This window comes from Cucurbita pepo, chromosome LG13 (genome assembly GCF_002806865.2).
Source record: "Cucurbita pepo subsp. pepo cultivar mu-cu-16 chromosome LG13, ASM280686v2, whole genome shotgun sequence".
Lineage (NCBI taxonomy): Eukaryota > Viridiplantae > Streptophyta > Magnoliopsida > Cucurbitales > Cucurbitaceae > Cucurbita > Cucurbita pepo.
In genome coordinates this window covers 4,300,654-4,319,005 of record NC_036650.1, presented here as the reverse complement: position 1 = coordinate 4,319,005, position 18,352 = coordinate 4,300,654, and the positions used below count along the sequence as shown (strand labels likewise).

Below are 18,352 nucleotides of genomic sequence, written 5' to 3'. Positions count from 1 at the left end.
GTACATCTCATAAGGAATTTGTGCATGATAATTGTTGAAGGGGTAGAAATTATTGAGGTAGAAATCTCGATAATTGAACTAAGGAAGGAAATGAATTGAAATTTACTAACGAGAAAGGATGATTTTTTGAGGTAGAGGATGACCAGTCCAACTCGGTTCTAGTCTTGCATGTTTTAGCTTATTTTTGCCCAGTCTTCGATATGATCTCAATGGTGCTTGTCTTTTTTCTTAATATATTACCTTTTAAAGGAGCTTGGAAGAATTTGTAGTACGTAATAGTCGAATCCAATGGACGAAAATTTACTTAACTGAAAAGAATGATTAGGCTATCTATGATTAGTTTACTTTACTATATTTTTATTAACTATATCAACTCTTGATTATAAGTTTATATTGTTATACGTGAACAATTTGGAGTATGTGAACTAACCCCTAATTGTGAACTCAGTTCGATTGTCGAGGGTCTGTATAGCATTTTAGTATCTAACAATAGGTCAGGGTCATTTGTACAATGGGGGAATAGGGGGTTGTCATTTAACCTCCAACAGTGAACTTGTCCTAATCGTCATGGGTCCACATTTGTAACTATATGATTTATGAGTTGGTATTGATAAGGTTGAGCCCTAAGATGGACGAACTTCATAGAGCCATATTAGTGTCTAGTTGGTGCGGTTAGGTGATCTCCAACCATTCCCTAATCATCATCTTGTTCGAATGAGAGCAAGAGACGACAGAGGTAGATGAATTTTGGTAAGCACGAAGGTCGTTCCCTCCTTAGTGACATTGACTTAATGGGGCCTACTAGGGTCGTTCCCTCCTTAATGATATTTACTAATAGTGTCCACAACAGTATGTTGAGAAGTATGCGTCGAAACATATGACGGAGTCCTGTCTCGAATACTTATGGTATGTAAGTTGAGGGTAAATGATGATGAAAGAAACTAGTAAACAGCTAATCATGAATCATTAGAATATGAAAAACACTCTGCATCCTTCGTTAAGACCAATCGTCACAACAACAAAAAACTGTCTTATAAGCTAAAGATAGAACCTACGAGATAAAATATAACTTTAATTATAAATCTCTAATTTATGAGACATTTTTAAAAATTTTAAATTAGATAAAATTATAAAACTAAGGCAACCTAAAAAATCCAGACTTAAAATATTTAAAAATTAAGAAGAAAAATCAAATTAACTGTCTTTTTATTTTAATGGTTAATTTTTATTTTTAAATATTAAATATGGGGTCCACAGAAATTGACCGAAGTTTGGAACCAAACAGCACGTGTCAAAACCGGTGGTCGGGCGGCGGCGACTGGCGGTGGGTTTGTGAAACTAAAATAAAAGTACTAATCAAAGCGCGTCAGATGGCGGAGTGTTTTTCCACACCGGTTTTCCAAGTCCCAACCTACACGCAATTTACACACAATTTCTTCATTTTTATTTTCCCCAAATAAATAAATATATATATATTTTTAATTTAAAAAATATATATATTTGCTCATAAGAAATTATAATAAGAGCCAGTATTGTCTCCATCGGCTTCATCTCCCCGTGATTATCCCGCTGCCCTCTCCGCCGCAGCCTCACCTCCGATCAAGCGCCGTCCGGTCAATTTCCGATTTGGGTTTCAAAGATCTGGCAAAAATGAAGAGCCAAATTCAAAGCCCGAAGCTGATCCATATCCATCTTAGCTTCTTCAACGTCGTCCCTTACATCCTCCTCTTCACCGCCGGAATCACCGCCGGAGTTTTCCTCACTTTCTATCTCTCAAATTTCTCCATCAGCTTAAACCTCACCCAGATCCCTCCTTCGATTTCTTCCCCGGTGACCGGACCCCGGGTGGGGTTGGAGGAGTATTTGAAACCGCCGGAAGTAATGCACGACATGGAGGATGAGGAGCTTTTGTGGAGAGCTTCAATGGCGGCCGGAATTCGGGAATTCCCGTTCCGGCGGGTTCCGAAGGTGGCATTCATGTTCTTGTCGAGAGGGCCAATGTATTTGGCGCCTCTTTGGGAAGAGTTCTTCAAGGGAAATGAAGGGCTTTACTCGGTTTACATTCACTCTGATCCTTCTTATAATCATTCTTTCCCGGAAAGCCCTGTTTTCCATGGTCGAAGAATTCCGAGCAAGGTTAGCTTTAATTTACCACAATTTATTCAAAAAAAAAAAATTATGTATATATTATTAAGAATCACGACTCTGCGATGATATGATATTTCTTTATAATTATGTCACACAGTATTCTTCACTTATAAATTAACTAACGTGAAACTCTCTCCTAACAATTCTCGACATATATTTTACTGTGAATTGCAGGAAGTGGGATGGGGAAAAGTGAACATGATCGAGGCAGAACGGCGCCTAATTTCAAACGCCCTCCTCGATATTTCAAACGAGCGATTCGTTCTTCTCTCAGAAGCCTGTATTCCTCTCTTCAACCTCTCTACCGTATACTCTTTCCTCATGAACTCCACCATGAAAAGCTTCGTTATGAGCTACGATGAGCCAAGTAACGTCGGTCGTGGCCGATATAGGGCTAAGATGTTCCCACCCATCTCCCTAAAACAATGGCGGAAAGGCTCGCAGTGGTTCGAGATGGACAGAGACACCGCCGTTGCCGTCGTCTCTGACCGGAAATACTTCCCTGTCTTCCAAAAGTATTGCAAAGGCCAATGCTACTCCGATGAACACTACTTGCCCACCTTGGTCAATGTTTTGGGCTGGGACAGGAATGCTAATCGGAGTTTGACTTGGGTTGACTGGTCAAAGGGTGGCCCACATCCAACGAGATTCTCGCGGTCAGATATCCACGTGGAGCTTTTACAGAGGCTAAGGAATCAAACTGAGTGTACGAAAAGTAAAACGGAGGGGACAGGTGTTTGCTTCCTATTCGCTAGAAAGTTTTCTCCGAACACATTGGGAAGGCTGATGAAAATTGCACCAAAGGCCTTGCACTTTGGGAGATAGATAGATTAGAGAAATTGGAATTTATTTATTTATTTATAATTAGTATATATATATATATATATATATATATACATATTTATTCATATAAAACGTTATTTTAGAAGCTCGTTTGTTTGCAATTTTTAAGGTATGTTTGGAATAACTTTTAATATTAAAAAAAAAGACATACTAAGAACGCTCGTGAAAAAAAAAACATTGTTATGGAATAAATTTTATAGTATTTTTCATCAGATGGGAAGTCTAGATACTTTATTACGAGCATTGTCATTGGGATCCAGATGAGAGGAGTTTCAAATTAGTTACAAGAATGACAAGGTGAATCTCATCCGTGAGGAAGTTGTGAAAATATTTGCTGAAACCACCCAACCTAAATGGTGTGAAAGTTTTTTATTTATAATCAAATAAATTACAACGATATGAAAAGAGTACTAAATTGAAAGAGTAATAAATGAAAGATACATAAGCCGTGATGGAAGCTGAGCGTCATCCCGAGGATAGAGTGGCGAAGAAAGACAAAATAATTGAAAGTTACTATCTATACCAACCGGGTGGACCTTCCTTTTCGATGGCTCAATAATAGGAACTTCAAAGTTAAGTGTGATTTGTTTGGAATAATTCTATGTTGGGAATAATTCTATGAGGAGTAAGTAACCTGACCATGTTGCAGGGGGGAAGTGTTGATCTATGGGCAAAGTCTTCGTAAGCTGACCATGAAGTGTTGATCTATGGGCAAAGTCTTCGTAAGCTGACCATGTTGCAGGGGAGAAGTGTTGATCTATGGGCAAAGTCTTCACTCTTAAAAGCGAGGGTAAGTAATCTAACCATGTTGCAGGGGATGCAGGAGGATGTCGGGACCATCGATGTCAAATCCTTATTTAAATCTTGGGCATGTGTCATTATAAATGGTATCAGAGCAAGACCTCTCTCAGTAAGATATAGTTCGGGGACGAACCAATGCGGAAGCTGGTAGGCATGTGGCATGTGTCACCTAAGTACAAGAGGGGTACATGAGTGAACTAAGAAAATGTGTGAATGAAAGTGATCCCGAGGATAAGATGGTTAAGAAAAACTTAAAAGAATTGAAAGCTATTGCATGTACCAACAAGACGCACCTTTCTTTTCGGTGGCTCAATGATAGAAACTTCAAAGTTAAGCATGTTTTGATTGGAACAAATCTATGTTGTGTGTTGTAACGACCTTATTTTACTATTGGAAATAAGGTCATCACTGCATGCATGTCATGTCTATCCTAAGGATCACAAAAAACATGAATGCATCTACCCAAGCTTCTGTCCCATGGTTGTTATCTCGATATTGTCATCTGTACAGGGGTGTCCTACCTTTACCTAAAACAAGAGTAGCACGTGGCTTGAATATTTTAAGAAAAACTCAGTAAGTAACCCCACTATTGGAGTCAAGAAATGTCATCACATGCAATATTGTGAGACCTATCATTTCATAAAAATATCATTATATCACTTGGACTCTGCTTTCCAGTCCGGACAAAGTTGGATGTGTATTATTTTCCTACACACGGCCCACATACGCGCACATAGACTCACTAGCTGAGCTCATATACATACCCCTTAGGCCTGGCTCATTGCGCTAGCCAGCGCTCATGCTACCGAACGCCACAAAGTGAAAGAGCCCGCATAATATCATAGCGAACATAAATATCATAAGGTATGCGTCCATACTAATCATAACAGGAAAGTCTCTAAATCCACATGACACACCAAGATACTTGAGGTCCCCATAACTCAAAATCATGACATAAGTTTATGATGCAAGTCAAACCTCCATTCATTCATAACATAATGAGTCTTTGAAATATTCATTCATAACATACGCTAAACAATCATAATCATGACACATGCAGAGGTCATGAGGCACGTGTCATTATATGTTGTACACTTTGTACAACCAAGCCAACAGTAGAGTCACTTACTTATTTGGCCTCGGCCGGAGTTATTGATTATCCTTGAAACTAGTTTGGATTTGCTTCTCTGAGTCTTATTTAACTTATGTAGACCCGTCATCAAGTTAGGGCATAATACACAATTCAATTCATCCAAAGATATAAGTTAAATAGACCAAAGAGGGATCATATTGACCTTAAATGCTCCTCGAAGTGTCAAAATAGGTCTCAAAAGGGTAAAATATGGTAGCAAAGGTCCAAAAATAGTGGAACAGGCTTGAAACAGAGTACCTCGAGCTGAATAGTTGACCCGAAGTGCGTGAAACTGAAACGTGCCGATTAGTTGGTTGAAAAAAGTGTGTAACGACCCTAAATTTTACCTATTTAATGTAAGGTCATTAGTATACTTTAAATGCTGAATTTACTTTAAATGGGCTCTTATCATAAATGCGACATAAGTTTGTCTTTTATTACCTCATGAATAACGAATATAAGGGAAAGAAAAGAAAAACAACTATGAAATAAATGTCCTATAATAACCTATGATTTCTTCGCCCGGTTATCCGAAATTTTCCGACGATCCCTCTCTCCTCGAAATGCTATTTCTGATGACCATTTTCCTACTTTTCCTTTCGTTCTCGAGTCTCCTCTTCCCCCTAATCTCGTTTATGGTGTTATTTTGGCTTGAAAAGGTCCGGGACTCCTAGATCTGAGAGGTTTAAAAAATCCAAGGTTCTTTCCTCCTTCCCCGATGATGTACAACGTGTAGGCAACGTAAAAATCTATCCCTGGGGTGTGTAAAGGTCTTTGGAATTATTTTCGTTGCGTAAATCAGAGGTTTCGACGTCGATTTCGTAGGGTTTGGCTTCGCTGGAGCTTCGTCAGTTTTCTCCCTGTCTTTCTCGTTTTTCTCACTATTTTTCTTTCTTGCAGGTGTCTTGGAGGTGGCTGAAGGTCGGGTTTGGTTTTCGTTGTGACCCCTAGGTCGGGCACGCTTCGTGGGTCGTGTGCGAATTTGTCGGAGTTTTCAGTCTCGCCAACGACCCCATAAATTTTTTTTTTTAATATCTTATCCGTTACAGTGTGAGTCGCGTCAGCAAGTCAAGTCGGGTATGCGAAGTGGAAGCATAGGTGAAGACACACACTGGACGTAGTTTGGGTCGAGGATCATGGGTCGTGCCCGCGTGGTTCTAGGTTTTCGGTTGCGATGGACTTGGGTCGAGACGAGTTTGGGTTGCGCTACTCATTGGATTGATGGGTTTCTTATAACCCTATCCAATTGAACCTAAGAACCCTCGTAAGCACCTGAATATGCAAACCCTAGTGTACAAATGCAAAATCCTCAAATCAATTTGATTTCATTCCAATTGATTGCAATTCTTAAGAATTTGATCTAAACAATCTTATCGAAGAACAAGACCTTTAGATCTAAACATATCTAAAAACCTCAAAACAATAAGCTTCAGATCAACATATATCTCCACATTCCACAACGTTGCAACGTGGCTTCGAATCAACACATTACTTCTCGCTATAAATTCTCTCCTCCAAGTCCCCATGGTAGAATTATGAGCCGTCATTGGCTTCATATATTGGTTGCAAGTGACACTAGTTGCATTTTTTCCTCCTAGTAAAGAAACGTGAGCAGAAAGGCACGCGACAAACAAGTAAGTCACCCTATGAAATTAGGTAAGAAATACTTGTAGGATTCGCTTGGATTACGTGTATACTAGTAAAATTTACCTTAAGTGGTTAGCTCCACGAAATGAACTTAGGTAATATGGATTAACTAAAGGATGATAGCATAATGTGTCGTAATATCAAAATCGTCTGTCTTAACGCTATCATGCTTTATGTTCCACTGTAATATATGTTTTTTATTATGCTGAAAGGAGGATGGAATTTTGTGATCTGTGTTGTGGGTGCTTAATAGATGTTATCGCCCTGCTGCGCATGTGTGAATGTTATGCATGTAATGTTGTAGGATGATTTTAGGTGTGAATTATATGCACTCTCTACTAATTTAAAAGAACCAGACTTATGTTAGACTAGGGAATTATGATTAGGTTGGTTCGTTATTAAATTTAGACCTAACCCAGATGCCTAACAAACCACCACGGCTTACAACCACCGTAAAGTTCCACTTAGGTTGCGAGTAGTGTGACCGTATCAACATAAGGGAAGTATGGGCCCTCGTTTCGTGGTAAGAACAGCGGTTTTTGATCAAGACTCAATAGATGCTAAGCTATTTTCGCAGAGGGAGCGTGAGACCATGTTGTATAGCCCAACAGTTGGACCCGAAACGAGGGTGACTTTATGGACCTTTAGAGGTGTCAGCTAACCCCTAGGTAAGATACCATATAGTCTCATAAGAAACATGCACGAGGTAGCACCTCAAGGAGGGTCACTAGTCATTCACTACCAGAGTTTAGATTATAAGGACGGAAAACCAGAATAGACCACAAAGGGAAAGACTAGACCCATGGGTTCTAGAGCCAAAGAAAAAGTATGTGGGAATCTCTTATGCGTAGAATGCGATGAGAGCTTACAAGTAGATGACTTACTGAGTATAATTTTTATCTAATTTTTCTTGCATATACACTGCACCCACGTTATCCTTTTGTCATGGCCCACAGTAAAATTTGGGTTGTGTCGTAAACCCTAATATTTGCCTAAAAAACCCTTTGAAAAATAGGTTTCGAACGAAGGGTAATGTATATCGACTTTACCTATTGTTAACTCGGGTAGTGTGGATACATGTGAGCTAACCATTTTCCATTTGTGGTTTGATATAATGTTATATGATTGGTGGAGCTTTGTGTCTAATATACACAAACTTTTAAAAAAAAAGAATGTTAAAAGGCTAAGTTTCATTGATTGAATAAGGAAAGCATGAATATCATTGTCCATTAAAGGAAAAAAAACGTGATGGTGGGCTCACCTCTCCAAAAATGGGAAAATAACAGCACAGATGGAACGACACGGACTGTGTGGCAACCCTTAAAACCAGGTGTGGGGCGTGAGGAAAAGCATGACCTGGACGACATGTCGCCAAGGACTTGCTTGACGCTTACTAGACCTGAATTGGCAATTGGCGCTGGTCTGTTGTAACCTTCAGGTTTAAGCCGAGAAGAAGGACAACATTGTTTGTCTCAATTTGAATACTTTGTGAACTTTGTTTGATAAGCTAATTTTAACTTTTAATTTGGTCGGTATGAGCCAAACGACGACGATGACATCTGCGTGGTGAAAGATCGTTGCCCGTTTGCTACATACACGTGCGGTGGCAAATGACGACGCTTGTGTGGTTTGTCTCCCCGCGACCTCCACTTCCCCAATTGCTGCTCGTCTCGCTATCGTAACACCTTCGTTGACATACACCATCCATCGTCGTTGTTGTGAACCATGCACTGTTGACACTGGGTTTCGTGAATCATTACTAGTTCTATTGTCTCGTTTGGCTAGATTCATAGTCTTGTTGAATTCTATTTTGGTTTTGTTTCAGTCGATAGTTGTAACAACTCTATCTCACCACAAGTAGATATTGTCCTTTTTAAATTTTCACTTTTGACTTCTCCTAACAAATTGGGATCTCGCAATTGTCAACCGTTGACTAATTAAGGTCAACAATCAACAATCAATAGTCAATATTCAACGTCAATAGTAAACAAAAAGTTTGATCGATTCAAGAAAATTTGTCCAATAAGTTACTTCCTCATAATTTAATCCATAACAATTTTCTCATTGAACCCACAAATGCTGTACTTTTTAGTTCCATCTAGATCATTAGAACTTTCGGTATCATTTTTCATAGAACTTTCAATAGAACTTTCCGTAGAACTTTCGAGAGAACTTTCAGTATAACTTTCCATAGAACAGAGATTTAGACCAATTTAGAACATTTTTCTTAAGTTTAAATCAATTTAAGAATCTTTTAAGCATACCTAAGAATCTCAACAACTTCACCGATGTTTAAATGTTAGTAAATTTAATGTTGGATGTTATATGTTAGCTCAGATGAATTGTTTGTTGTATGTTATATTGTATGCTCCTTTGATACGTTGATTACAAAGTATACTCTGGAACTAAAATTTAAAATGTTGATAAAATACATTTATAATCGTAAAATTCATTAACAATATGCTACAAGAATTACTTATTTAAAAAAATTATACCTAAATTAAAATAACGTAGTTAAGGTTTTTAAAAATAAAATAGTAATTATCATAAATTTAATTTTCTAATTCAAATTTAAATTTTGTTGTAGATTTTTTTTTATTTTTTATTTTTCAAAATAGATAATCTTGATATAAACACTTTTGAAAGAAAATAATTTTTATTAATATTTACAAATTTTATTTAATATATCATACTATTTTAATCGTTTTTTTAGGTCGTTAAAATAAAAAAGTTGATGTGAATTAAATGGAATAAAGGATTAGAAATAGATTCCTCAAATAGTAAAATTTGGAATAAATAGCACGTTTTATTCTCATTTACGATCATGGTAAACGTCATAAAAAAAATTGAAGTGGATTCCAAATTTCTTTTTTATTTTATTTTTTATTCTATATGAGTAAATGCATCCTAAAATATTCCGACAATAGTCTTTTTCAAACACGAAAATATCCATAATTAATTTACGGTTAATCGAATCAAATATAACTCCAACACTTCACTCGAAATTATTATTTATAGTTTTTTATTTTAAACTATTTTTTATTAAATATTTTATTCTCAAAACATGTTAAATAAAAAATTTACTAAGGTTAAAATTTACTTTTTATTTTTTTTATTTTTTTTTATTTTTCATTTGAATTGAGACTATTAGTCTTCTTAAAGTCAACACATAATAAAATGTCTAATTAATTACGGTGGAAGACAAAAAAGAGAGTATAAATATAAATAAAAAGTTAAAAAGTGATTAGTTTAAAAGTTTAAAAAGTAACTAATTTAAGAAATAGCAAAATTAATTTAAAAATTATGTATTATAATTATTTTAATTTAGCTAACTTAAAATGAACGTTAAAAATTAAAAGTGGACATTAGTGAAACGTGAGATAAACGTGCAAGAAATTAAAATTTAGAAATTAAATGACAATTAAAGTAAAAATTCAAAGGACAAAAATGTAAAGTGGGACCAAAAAAGGTTTTTTTTTTTTTCCCTAAAAAATACAAAACTTGTCACATATTATACAACAATATATTCACCTGTCCCAACACATTACTAACATTAGTTAAATATATTAAATATTCTTCATTTTTATAATAATTTTATAAATAGAGTAGAGTTGGATTGGATTGTAACTGTGATATCCCACATTGGTTGGGGAGTAGAACGAAACACCCTAAGGGTGTGGAAACCTTTCACTAGCAGAAGCGTTTTAAACCCTTGAAGGGAAGTCTAAAAGGGAAAGTACAAAGAGGATAGTATCTACTAGCGGTGGGCTTGGGGCATTACAAATGGTATCAGAGTCAGACGCCAGACAATCTGCCACTAGTGAGGAGGCTGTTCCCCGAAGGGAGTAGACGTGAGGTAGTGTGTCAGTAAGGACACTGGGCCCTGAAGGGGTGGATTGTGATATCCCACATTGATTGGGGAGGAGAACGAAACACCCTTTATCAGACATTGGATGATGTGCCACCAGCGAGGAGGTTGTTCCCCGAAGGGGGTAGATACGAGGCGGTGTGCCAGTAAGGATGTTGTGCCCTAAAGGGGTGGATTGTGATATTCCACATTGGTTGGGGAGGAAAACGAAACACGGTTTATAAAGGTGTGAAAACCTTCCCTTGAAGGGAAACCCAAAAGGGAAAGTCCAAAAAAGACAATATTTGCTAGCAGTGGACTTGAGCGGTTACACATGGTATTAGAGTCAGACACTGGACGATGGGCCACCAGCGAGGAGGCTGTTTCTCGAAGGGAGTAGACACGAGGTAGTGTGCCAGTAAAGACACTGGGCTCCGAAGGGGTGGATTTGGTGGTGGTCCCACATCGATTGGAGAAAGGATCGAAGGGGTATGAGTGTAATTTATATATGAAAAAAAAGCATAAAGTATAATGAATGTGAAAATAGGGAACTCTAATTCCCTTTTTTAAATGAATGTTGAAATCTATATATACCTTATCTATTATACTTGAAATAATTTCTTTTAATAAAAATATCGTAAAAGGAAAAGGAAAAGGAGACGGAAAGGGAAAGGGAAAGGAAGAGAGAGAGAGGGTTATTAGTAAGCTTTGAGGAATTGTCAAAAACGTCCATGGAATCCAATTCTTCGTCGTGAGAGTTGGAGCGAAGAATTCACCCAACCTCAAAGCCCTTCAAATAAGTTCCTTGGAGCGAAGAATTCACCCAACCTCAAAGCCCTTCAAATAAGTTCCAAGAAACGACACTACATCTCTCTCTCAGTTTCTTAATCGACTTAATTCAAGGCTTTGGTCAATGCAAACAGGAAGGAATACGAAGGGGTAAGGCTATATATATGTGTGTGTGTGTGTGTTAGTTTTTGAGCTCTAAAACCAGAGATCTGGTATTTCAAATTCCCCTTTGTTTCATTGAAATTTTGTAGGAAGTGGTGGAGAGCAAGATGAGTGGCGGTGGCAGTAGCACTTCTCGAAGCACTAGGGATTTGATCTGCCATGCCGGTGCTGGTGCTGCTGCAGGTTTGTTTTTTCGTTTTTTCACGCTTAATTTTGAGCTTTTTGTGTTAGATTTCTGTTGTGTATCGATGAGGGTTTGAAATTTGGGGGTTTAGATTAGTTACTTGCATGGTCTGTATACACATTGAGTTTTTGTTTAGGGATTATTTGGTATTCGTGTTCTTATGTTGAGCGTAACAGGTGCTATAGCAGCCACGTTCGTCTGCCCTTTAGATGTGATCAAGACGAGGCTGCAAGTGCATGGTCTTCCATCTGGTCAAAGAGGAGGTAATCTATAGTCTTAACCTTGGAGATAGTGTTAATTCCTTTTTCTTCTACAACTTTTTAGTTCAAGAACAACTGGGTGGGGTGGGGGATTCAAATCTCAACTCTCTCAAAATTATGCCTTAAATCATTGAGTTACGTTGTGGTTGACGTAAAAGTGTGGTCATTTTCATCTTTAGTGTGCAAATATACCATGAATTGGTAATCTCAGGCTGCTAATTAGATGCGTCGTTATGCTAGTTTAGCTCAACTGCTAATGAAATTAATAACTTCCTTATAGGTGGTAGCTTCCAACAATGTTAAGCTACGAAAAACAATTTTTTAAATACTACTACTATCTTTCTTAGTAGATTTTGATTAAGATTTTGAAAGCATGTTTAGAAATAGATTATGGAACCAGTAAAGCTGTCAGTAAACTATCTCTATTAGTAGAAACAGAAAATAAAAATATAAATCCTTATCAAAGAGGGTTTAACTTTATATTGGTAATGAGATATACGAACAATCTAAGCTGAACAACAGCCAAGGTGGGATTCTGTTTTGAACGTTATAGTTGGATGGAAGCTTAGAACTAATTATTCAATGTATTTCGAAGTCTGAATCAATTCAGTTTTCTGTTCTTCATTGTTCTGGGACGTTTTCCTGGAATGGCTGTAACAGCTGGTTGTGATTGGTCGTATTGATTTTGAGAATCAAACTAAGGATTTGACCTGGATTAAGACTTAGAAAACTAGTGTTCAAAGGATTAATTTTAGTTATGTGATAACTGATATTAGCATTTCTGCTTCTGAAAATACAGGTTGGTATACATGTTTATGGATTATATTTCTTTAATCTCATCTGTCCTGTACCCAGGTAGTATTATTGTCACTAGCCTACAAGACATAATGCGTTCTGAAGGTTTCAGGGGACTGTACCGTGGCCTTTCACCAACAATATTAGCACTTCTTCCAAACTGGGCTGTGAGTATTTTATTGGATATTCCTTGGGAAAGTAGCATTAAGACCTTTCAGTTTTTTCCAAACTGATGCATCAATTTTATGGTTGGTTGCTTGTACTTAAGCCCATGTTAGTGGCCGACACCATATTGAAGCTTGTTCATGAACTAGAATTTCATGAATAGTTAATGAAATCCACTTTTCTGTAGGACTTTCTTCTGTTTTCCTTTTTCATTATCTTTCTTGGGGATCTGACTTTTTGATGGGTCTCATTTCTTGCAACTGTACAAGCATAACTTTTCATACAGGAAATCCTTCCTGGGCTGCGCTGTTGACATTAATCATCTATTTTCTTCCCCACTTGGGTGCATAATGCATTATGTGATTTTTTTCCCGACCCATTGCATCTGAGTGTTTTTCTTTTTCCTGTTTCTTTTCTAACTGGCAATTCAGAAGTTATCCTTCCTAAGAGACATTGGTTTTTCCCTTTAAATAAAGAAAATGGTGATTTATGTACTTGTAACAGTAGGACCTAAGTGGGATAAAGATTTACTTCCACACTTTGTTGTGGGATGTTATGCTGACATTTCTATTTCGTTCTAAAATAAATTATTAAGAATAACTATATAATTTTATTATTACTATGACCAAAATTTATTTCCACATGACCTTACTTTGGCACAAGTTATGTTTATGAGATTCATCATCCATTTATTGTTTCAGGCTCATTTTTCCATCACCTGAACTATTTCTACTTTTCGATTGACAAAATTTGCTCATCTCACATGTAGGTCTACTTCACAGTTTATGAGCATCTAAAAGGCGTACTTCATTCAGATGGTTGGTTTTGAGGTTCATTGGCAAATGATTTTTTCGTTTTTTACAAACATTATTTCTTTGCATGCTGTTGCACTCCTCCCATTTTGAATTTTGGATATGTTTAATTCTTGAATCCATAGAAATGGTTAAATTTGGTTGAATTACTTTTGTGTAATTAATATTATATTTGCTATTTGATTGCAGGGGACGATGGTCATCAACTCTCGTTCGGCGCAAATATGGTTGCTGCTGCTGGGGCTGGGGGATCTACTGCCATTGCAACAAATCCTTTATGGGTTGTTAAGACCAGACTCCAAGTAAGTATTAGGTTTTTGTGCTTTTAAATTTCCATTTCATTGAGTTCGTCTTCTATACTCCATCTTACTGAATCCCATCTAAGTCCTATATTTTATATTGTTATTCTTTTGGATGTTCATAGTATTTTTGGTTAAAACTCAGACACAGGGAATGAGGCCTGGTGTGGTTCCTTACACAGGCATGGTTTCAGCATTTACCAGGATCATACAGGAAGAAGGAATCCGTGGGCTTTACAGGTTTGTTCTGACCATGTTTGTGAAAACTGAAGTTTTGATATGATATATGTTTACCTAAATTTGTCGTTTGATTGTATTGAGTGATCGTGCTAAACTTATATTCTTTTGAAAATAATGACTAATGATATACTATTTACTTCCTCCTCGTTTTATTTTTTATGTTTCTATTTTAAATTCTCTAACTTTTGTAATAATTATGAGGCCATGGCTTTGATTTGTTCTACAAACAGTGGTATCCTCCCTTCATTGGTTGGGATAAGTCATGTTGCCATTCAATTTCCAGCATACGAAAAGCTCAAATCATACATGGCAAAAAGAGGTACGTAATGACAATCCTCCTATGGTTATATACTTATTTAATTGAGCAAGATCGTTAAAAATTTATTTTTCCAGATAACACAACCATTGAAAAGCTAACTCCGGGACATTTAGCAATTGCCTCGTCATTGTCAAAAGTTATGGCCTCGGTGACGACTTACCCACATGAGGTAGGTTCTTAAACTCTCTCTCTCTCTCTCTCTCTATGAGTGCATGTGTTGTGTGTATTCGAACATATGGGTGTAGGAGATTCAAACATTGTCCTCTTGGTCGAGGATATATCACTTAATTAGTTGAGATGTGCTTAGATTGGTGTGTCTTTGTTAATACTTTATCCTGTTCAAACTTCATCTCCAGGTAGTTCGTTCCAGGATGCAAGAGCAAGGCCAAGCCAGAAATGTTGCTCCTCAATACTCAGGCGTACTGGACTGTATCAAAAAGGTTTTTCAAAAGGAAGGTCTTCCCGGTTTTTACAGGGGTTGTGCGACAAATCTGTTACGAACAACGCCATCCGCCGTAATAACCTTCACCAGCTATGAGATGATACATAGGTTTCTACTGCAATTTATACCTCAAGGCGAGGAGAAACCTTCCCCCCATCTGAATTCGAATAGCAATAGCCATGTGAAGCCCCAAAAGGCAAACCGAGACGACTCGAAGGAAGAGAGTGATTCCGGCTTACAACAATCACAATCCCAGCCAAGTAAGCAAACTAGAATTCCTCTGGGGAACAAAGAACAGTTAGCATCTAGACACTGATTAAATTTTGATTGCCTCCTCTCTTTTTTCCCCCCTCTTGATCTTAGAGACGAATAATAAAATTTTCTGTTGGTGAATAAACGCATGCTCTCCGTGTGCTCTGAATTTATGGATATGTTCATTGGTTGGTGATTGCTATGGAAAAATCTGTAGCATCCACATGTCTGTGTGAGTGAATGAAAACCATATCCATATCAAACTTGTACCTGATCGAGTCTAGGAATTTTGGAGATGAGCTGCCCAGCAAATTATATTAATAGATTTATTGGTTGTTGGATAATCACTATGTTTCTGTTCATTTCATTGCAGTTTATATTTTATTGGTAGCTTCGAATTCGAGTTGTCTTGTCTTCATAAGTTTTCTATGTATTCAAACCGTTGGGACTTCGGACAAAGTTTCAATTTGATCTCTATGATTTTTGAAGTTTAGTCTCTGAAGTTCGGATGTAGCTTCTCACCTTTGTCTCGACACGATTAGAACTGTTTTTAAACATGATGATACTCGGGATACTAGGGATTAGATTGAATGAAAATTTTAAAACTATAAGGACCAAATTGAGATTAAGAAAAGGGTATATAAAGAAACTTATTGAATGGAAGGTGATGGTTTTATGTAAAGTGAGATGCATTGCTTTTTAGGAGTGGAATTTTGAGTGCCTTTTGTTTGTGTTTGTGAAGGAAACGTTTCATATGCCTTTGAATATCTGGTCCATATTCTTGGTCCCAACCCCCTTAGAGAAACAAATAAATTAATATTTTTTTTGTTATTCCATTTTAACTTTAACACTTTATTTATTTTAAATCTCATATTTTCATTTCTATCCACTATTTCAATCTTTTATCATTCATTTTTTTTACCACCTTTTTTATTTAAAAAAAATAAATTAAAATACTATTATTACTGTACGCAACTTAAACTTTTTAAAATTGTCTAGAAAATACTCTTAAAATCCTCCAATTTTTTTTAAAAAAATTTAAAAATACCAAATACCTTTAGAACGGTCAAAAACTTCATTAGTACTCTTAAATCGATCTAAAAGGTTCAAAAATAAAATTATTAGTCAATGATATTTTTGCACTTTTTTTAATTTTTAATTTTCTTTTAGCCTAGATTACTTTAGTAGATATTTGGATCTTCTTTTTGAGATTTAAAGCTCAAGTCATTNAAAAAAAAAAAAAAAAAAAAAAAATAGATTCAAAATAGACTTCTCGAAAAATTACCCTAAGACCTACTACAAAATTCGAACGACCATAATAAATCTATACTTTATCAATTGGGCAATAAACTTATGGATTTTGAAGTGCATTTGAGTCCAAGTCTTAAACATCTCTCATGGAATAAAGGGAAAAAGAAAAAGAGGGTCCCTCCCACTAATGAAGAATCCACTTAAATATTAAAAGGAAGTGTATATTCTATGTCACACTCATATTAATACTTTAATCCAATTCATATGCTTAAATTAATCCAATTTTGGGACCTATCTTATATCAATTCTAAATTCTCAATTCACTTTAGTAGATTTTTTAACTCCCATTTAACTCACTATCTCGACTATGGTCAAAGCGGCGTCCAAAATTACAAACTTTATGAACTATATTAAAAACAATTTTTAAAAAAATCAAGGTTTAAGCTTTAAATTTGGAAATGATTTCATTAATTAATAAATTATTTGAAAATTCAACAAATAATAAAGCTCATCATAACACAAAAATAAGCAAATTCCCACTCATGGGAAATCTATTAATCACAAATTATTTTCCTAATTTCAAGTAAAAATTTAAAACTATACTAAAAAAAAACAGAGAATATATATAATTAATTCATTAATTATAGAAAGGGTTTTTTAAATAAATCATTCATTACTCGGGGATTCCGGCGAGAACCGGCCGCCAAGTTTTCTGAAGCAAGTATTTGTACCGGAAGCCGGTCCAACCCGGTCTAGGTGAACCGGGTTTGCAACCGGGCGATCCAATATGATCGTCTGCTTTCTTCTTACAAACCGGAGTCACGTTCCGGAAAGGAGCCGCGATCGCCGTCTCGTTAATCCTGGCGTCGGTTCCATCATACGGCGGCGACGAAACGAACAAGTCCTTCAACTTGTTGCCTCGAGTCAAATCCTTACGGTCGTCTATGTTCTTCTCCGGCAAGGCGCAGCGGCGAGGGGACCGGCGGCTGAAATTCCGAGTGAGAAGCATCCGCAGAGTGGTTTTACGGCGGCGGAGGTGAAGGAGAGGACTAGTTCTAGGGCTTAAAGTGGGACTCTGAGCGACGCCGCAGTGCGTCGAAAGGAGCTTGAATTTGAGAAGCGACGCCATGGAAAGAAATTACAGAGAAAGAATCGCGAATCGATCAAACGACTTTTGAAATGGAATCTGAAATTTGAAAAACTGTAATGATCGAAGAGACGAATTCGGAGAGGATTTTGAGAGCGTTGGGAATTGGGGTTTGATTTTGTTGATTCATTTTCAGTCCCAACTTTGAATTGAAAGGGAAATTTCATTGAATTCTAAATACAATAATTATATTATTTAATATTATTGAAAAAGAAGCTCTCCCCCAACCGAAATTACCTTTTTACCCCTATAAAATCATTTTCCAACTCTACTTTTGTCACTTTTTGCTGGTACCCATGGATTAAAAATGTCCAAGTTTTTCTTTTCTTTCTATCTTTTTGACCATAGTCTAAGTAACTTTTATGAAAAATTTGTGAAATGAAAAAAAAATATATTATATAAAAATTATTAATTGTGGTCCATATCAAACTGTTCAGAACATGGTACTAGAGCCATGGACTTATATGTTCGGTTCATAATAACATCATTAAACAGTTACAAAACAAGGAAGGGAATAAAGTAATCGTCGTCTATTCAGAATTGCTTTATACGCAACACATGTACGAGCACGTGGGCATCAAGGTGAGCTCGTATACGTACGTTTTGAACCTTATCTTTGACTAGCGTTCCTGGTATACTAGGAAGAAAATGGAGCACACATATAAGATATGAGTATGTGCCAATTATAGGGAGGAAGTATCCTGATGGACCTGTGGAGCCACTTTGTCATTCCCTTGTAGATTGGTTGAACCTATCTCTTAGCTCACAACTAAACCTCTAATTTTAGCTAAAACACTTGGAATTGTTCAAGGAGTGA

At 36.5% G+C, this 18,352-nt stretch overlaps 3 protein-coding genes across 3 annotated transcripts; 2 read left to right on the top strand and 1 right to left on the bottom strand.

Moving 5' to 3' along the window:
* The first annotated feature begins 1,546 nt into the window (after positions 1–1,546).
* Positions 1,547–2,987, top strand: LOC111808649. The gene is made up of 2 exons (XM_023694765.1): positions 1,547–2,136; positions 2,323–2,987. Exons 1-2 carry the CDS (start codon positions 1,651–1,653, stop codon positions 2,971–2,973), a joined length of 1,137 nt encoding a protein of 378 aa, XP_023550533.1. The 5' UTR covers positions 1,547–1,650; the 3' UTR covers positions 2,974–2,987.
* Positions 2,988–11,198: 8,211 nt separating this feature from the next.
* Positions 11,199–15,483, top strand: LOC111808497 (nicotinamide adenine dinucleotide transporter 2, mitochondrial). Its single transcript, XM_023694506.1, has 10 exons — positions 11,199–11,357; positions 11,459–11,552; positions 11,730–11,816; positions 12,669–12,775; positions 13,543–13,591; positions 13,775–13,887; positions 14,030–14,124; positions 14,355–14,443; positions 14,518–14,612; positions 14,800–15,483. The coding sequence occupies exons 2-10, from the start codon at positions 11,477–11,479 to the stop codon at positions 15,199–15,201; spliced, it is 1,113 nt and encodes a 370-aa protein (XP_023550274.1). The 5' UTR covers positions 11,199–11,357; positions 11,459–11,476; the 3' UTR covers positions 15,202–15,483.
* Positions 15,484–16,907: 1,424 nt separating this feature from the next.
* On the bottom strand, positions 16,908–17,688 carry LOC111808499. The gene has a single exon (XM_023694508.1). It carries the CDS (start codon positions 17,515–17,517, stop codon positions 17,062–17,064), a length of 456 nt encoding a protein of 151 aa, XP_023550276.1. The 5' UTR covers positions 17,518–17,688; the 3' UTR covers positions 16,908–17,061.
* Between the last annotated feature and the right edge of the window lie 664 nt (positions 17,689–18,352).

Excerpts from the sequence above, each read along its gene's own strand:
- LOC111808649 (XM_023694765.1), top strand. The coding sequence starts at position 1,651 with ATGAAGAGCCAAATTCAAAGCCCGAAGCTGATCCATATCCATCTTAGC. Across the intron at positions 2,137-2,322 it reads GTCGAAGAATTCCGAGCAAG|GAAGTGGGATGGGGAAAAGT; the intron begins GTTAGCTTTAAT and ends TGTGAATTGCAG.
- LOC111808497 (XM_023694506.1), top strand. The coding sequence starts at position 11,477 with ATGAGTGGCGGTGGCAGTAGCACTTCTCGAAGCACTAGGGATTTGATC. Across the intron at positions 12,776-13,542 it reads CACTTCTTCCAAACTGGGCT|GTCTACTTCACAGTTTATGA; the intron begins GTGAGTATTTTA and ends TCTCACATGTAG. Across the intron at positions 14,444-14,517 it reads ATCATACATGGCAAAAAGAG|ATAACACAACCATTGAAAAG; the intron begins GTACGTAATGAC and ends TTATTTTTCCAG.
- LOC111808499 (XM_023694508.1), bottom strand. The coding sequence starts at position 17,517 with ATGGCGTCGCTTCTCAAATTCAAGCTCCTTTCGACGCACTGCGGCGTC.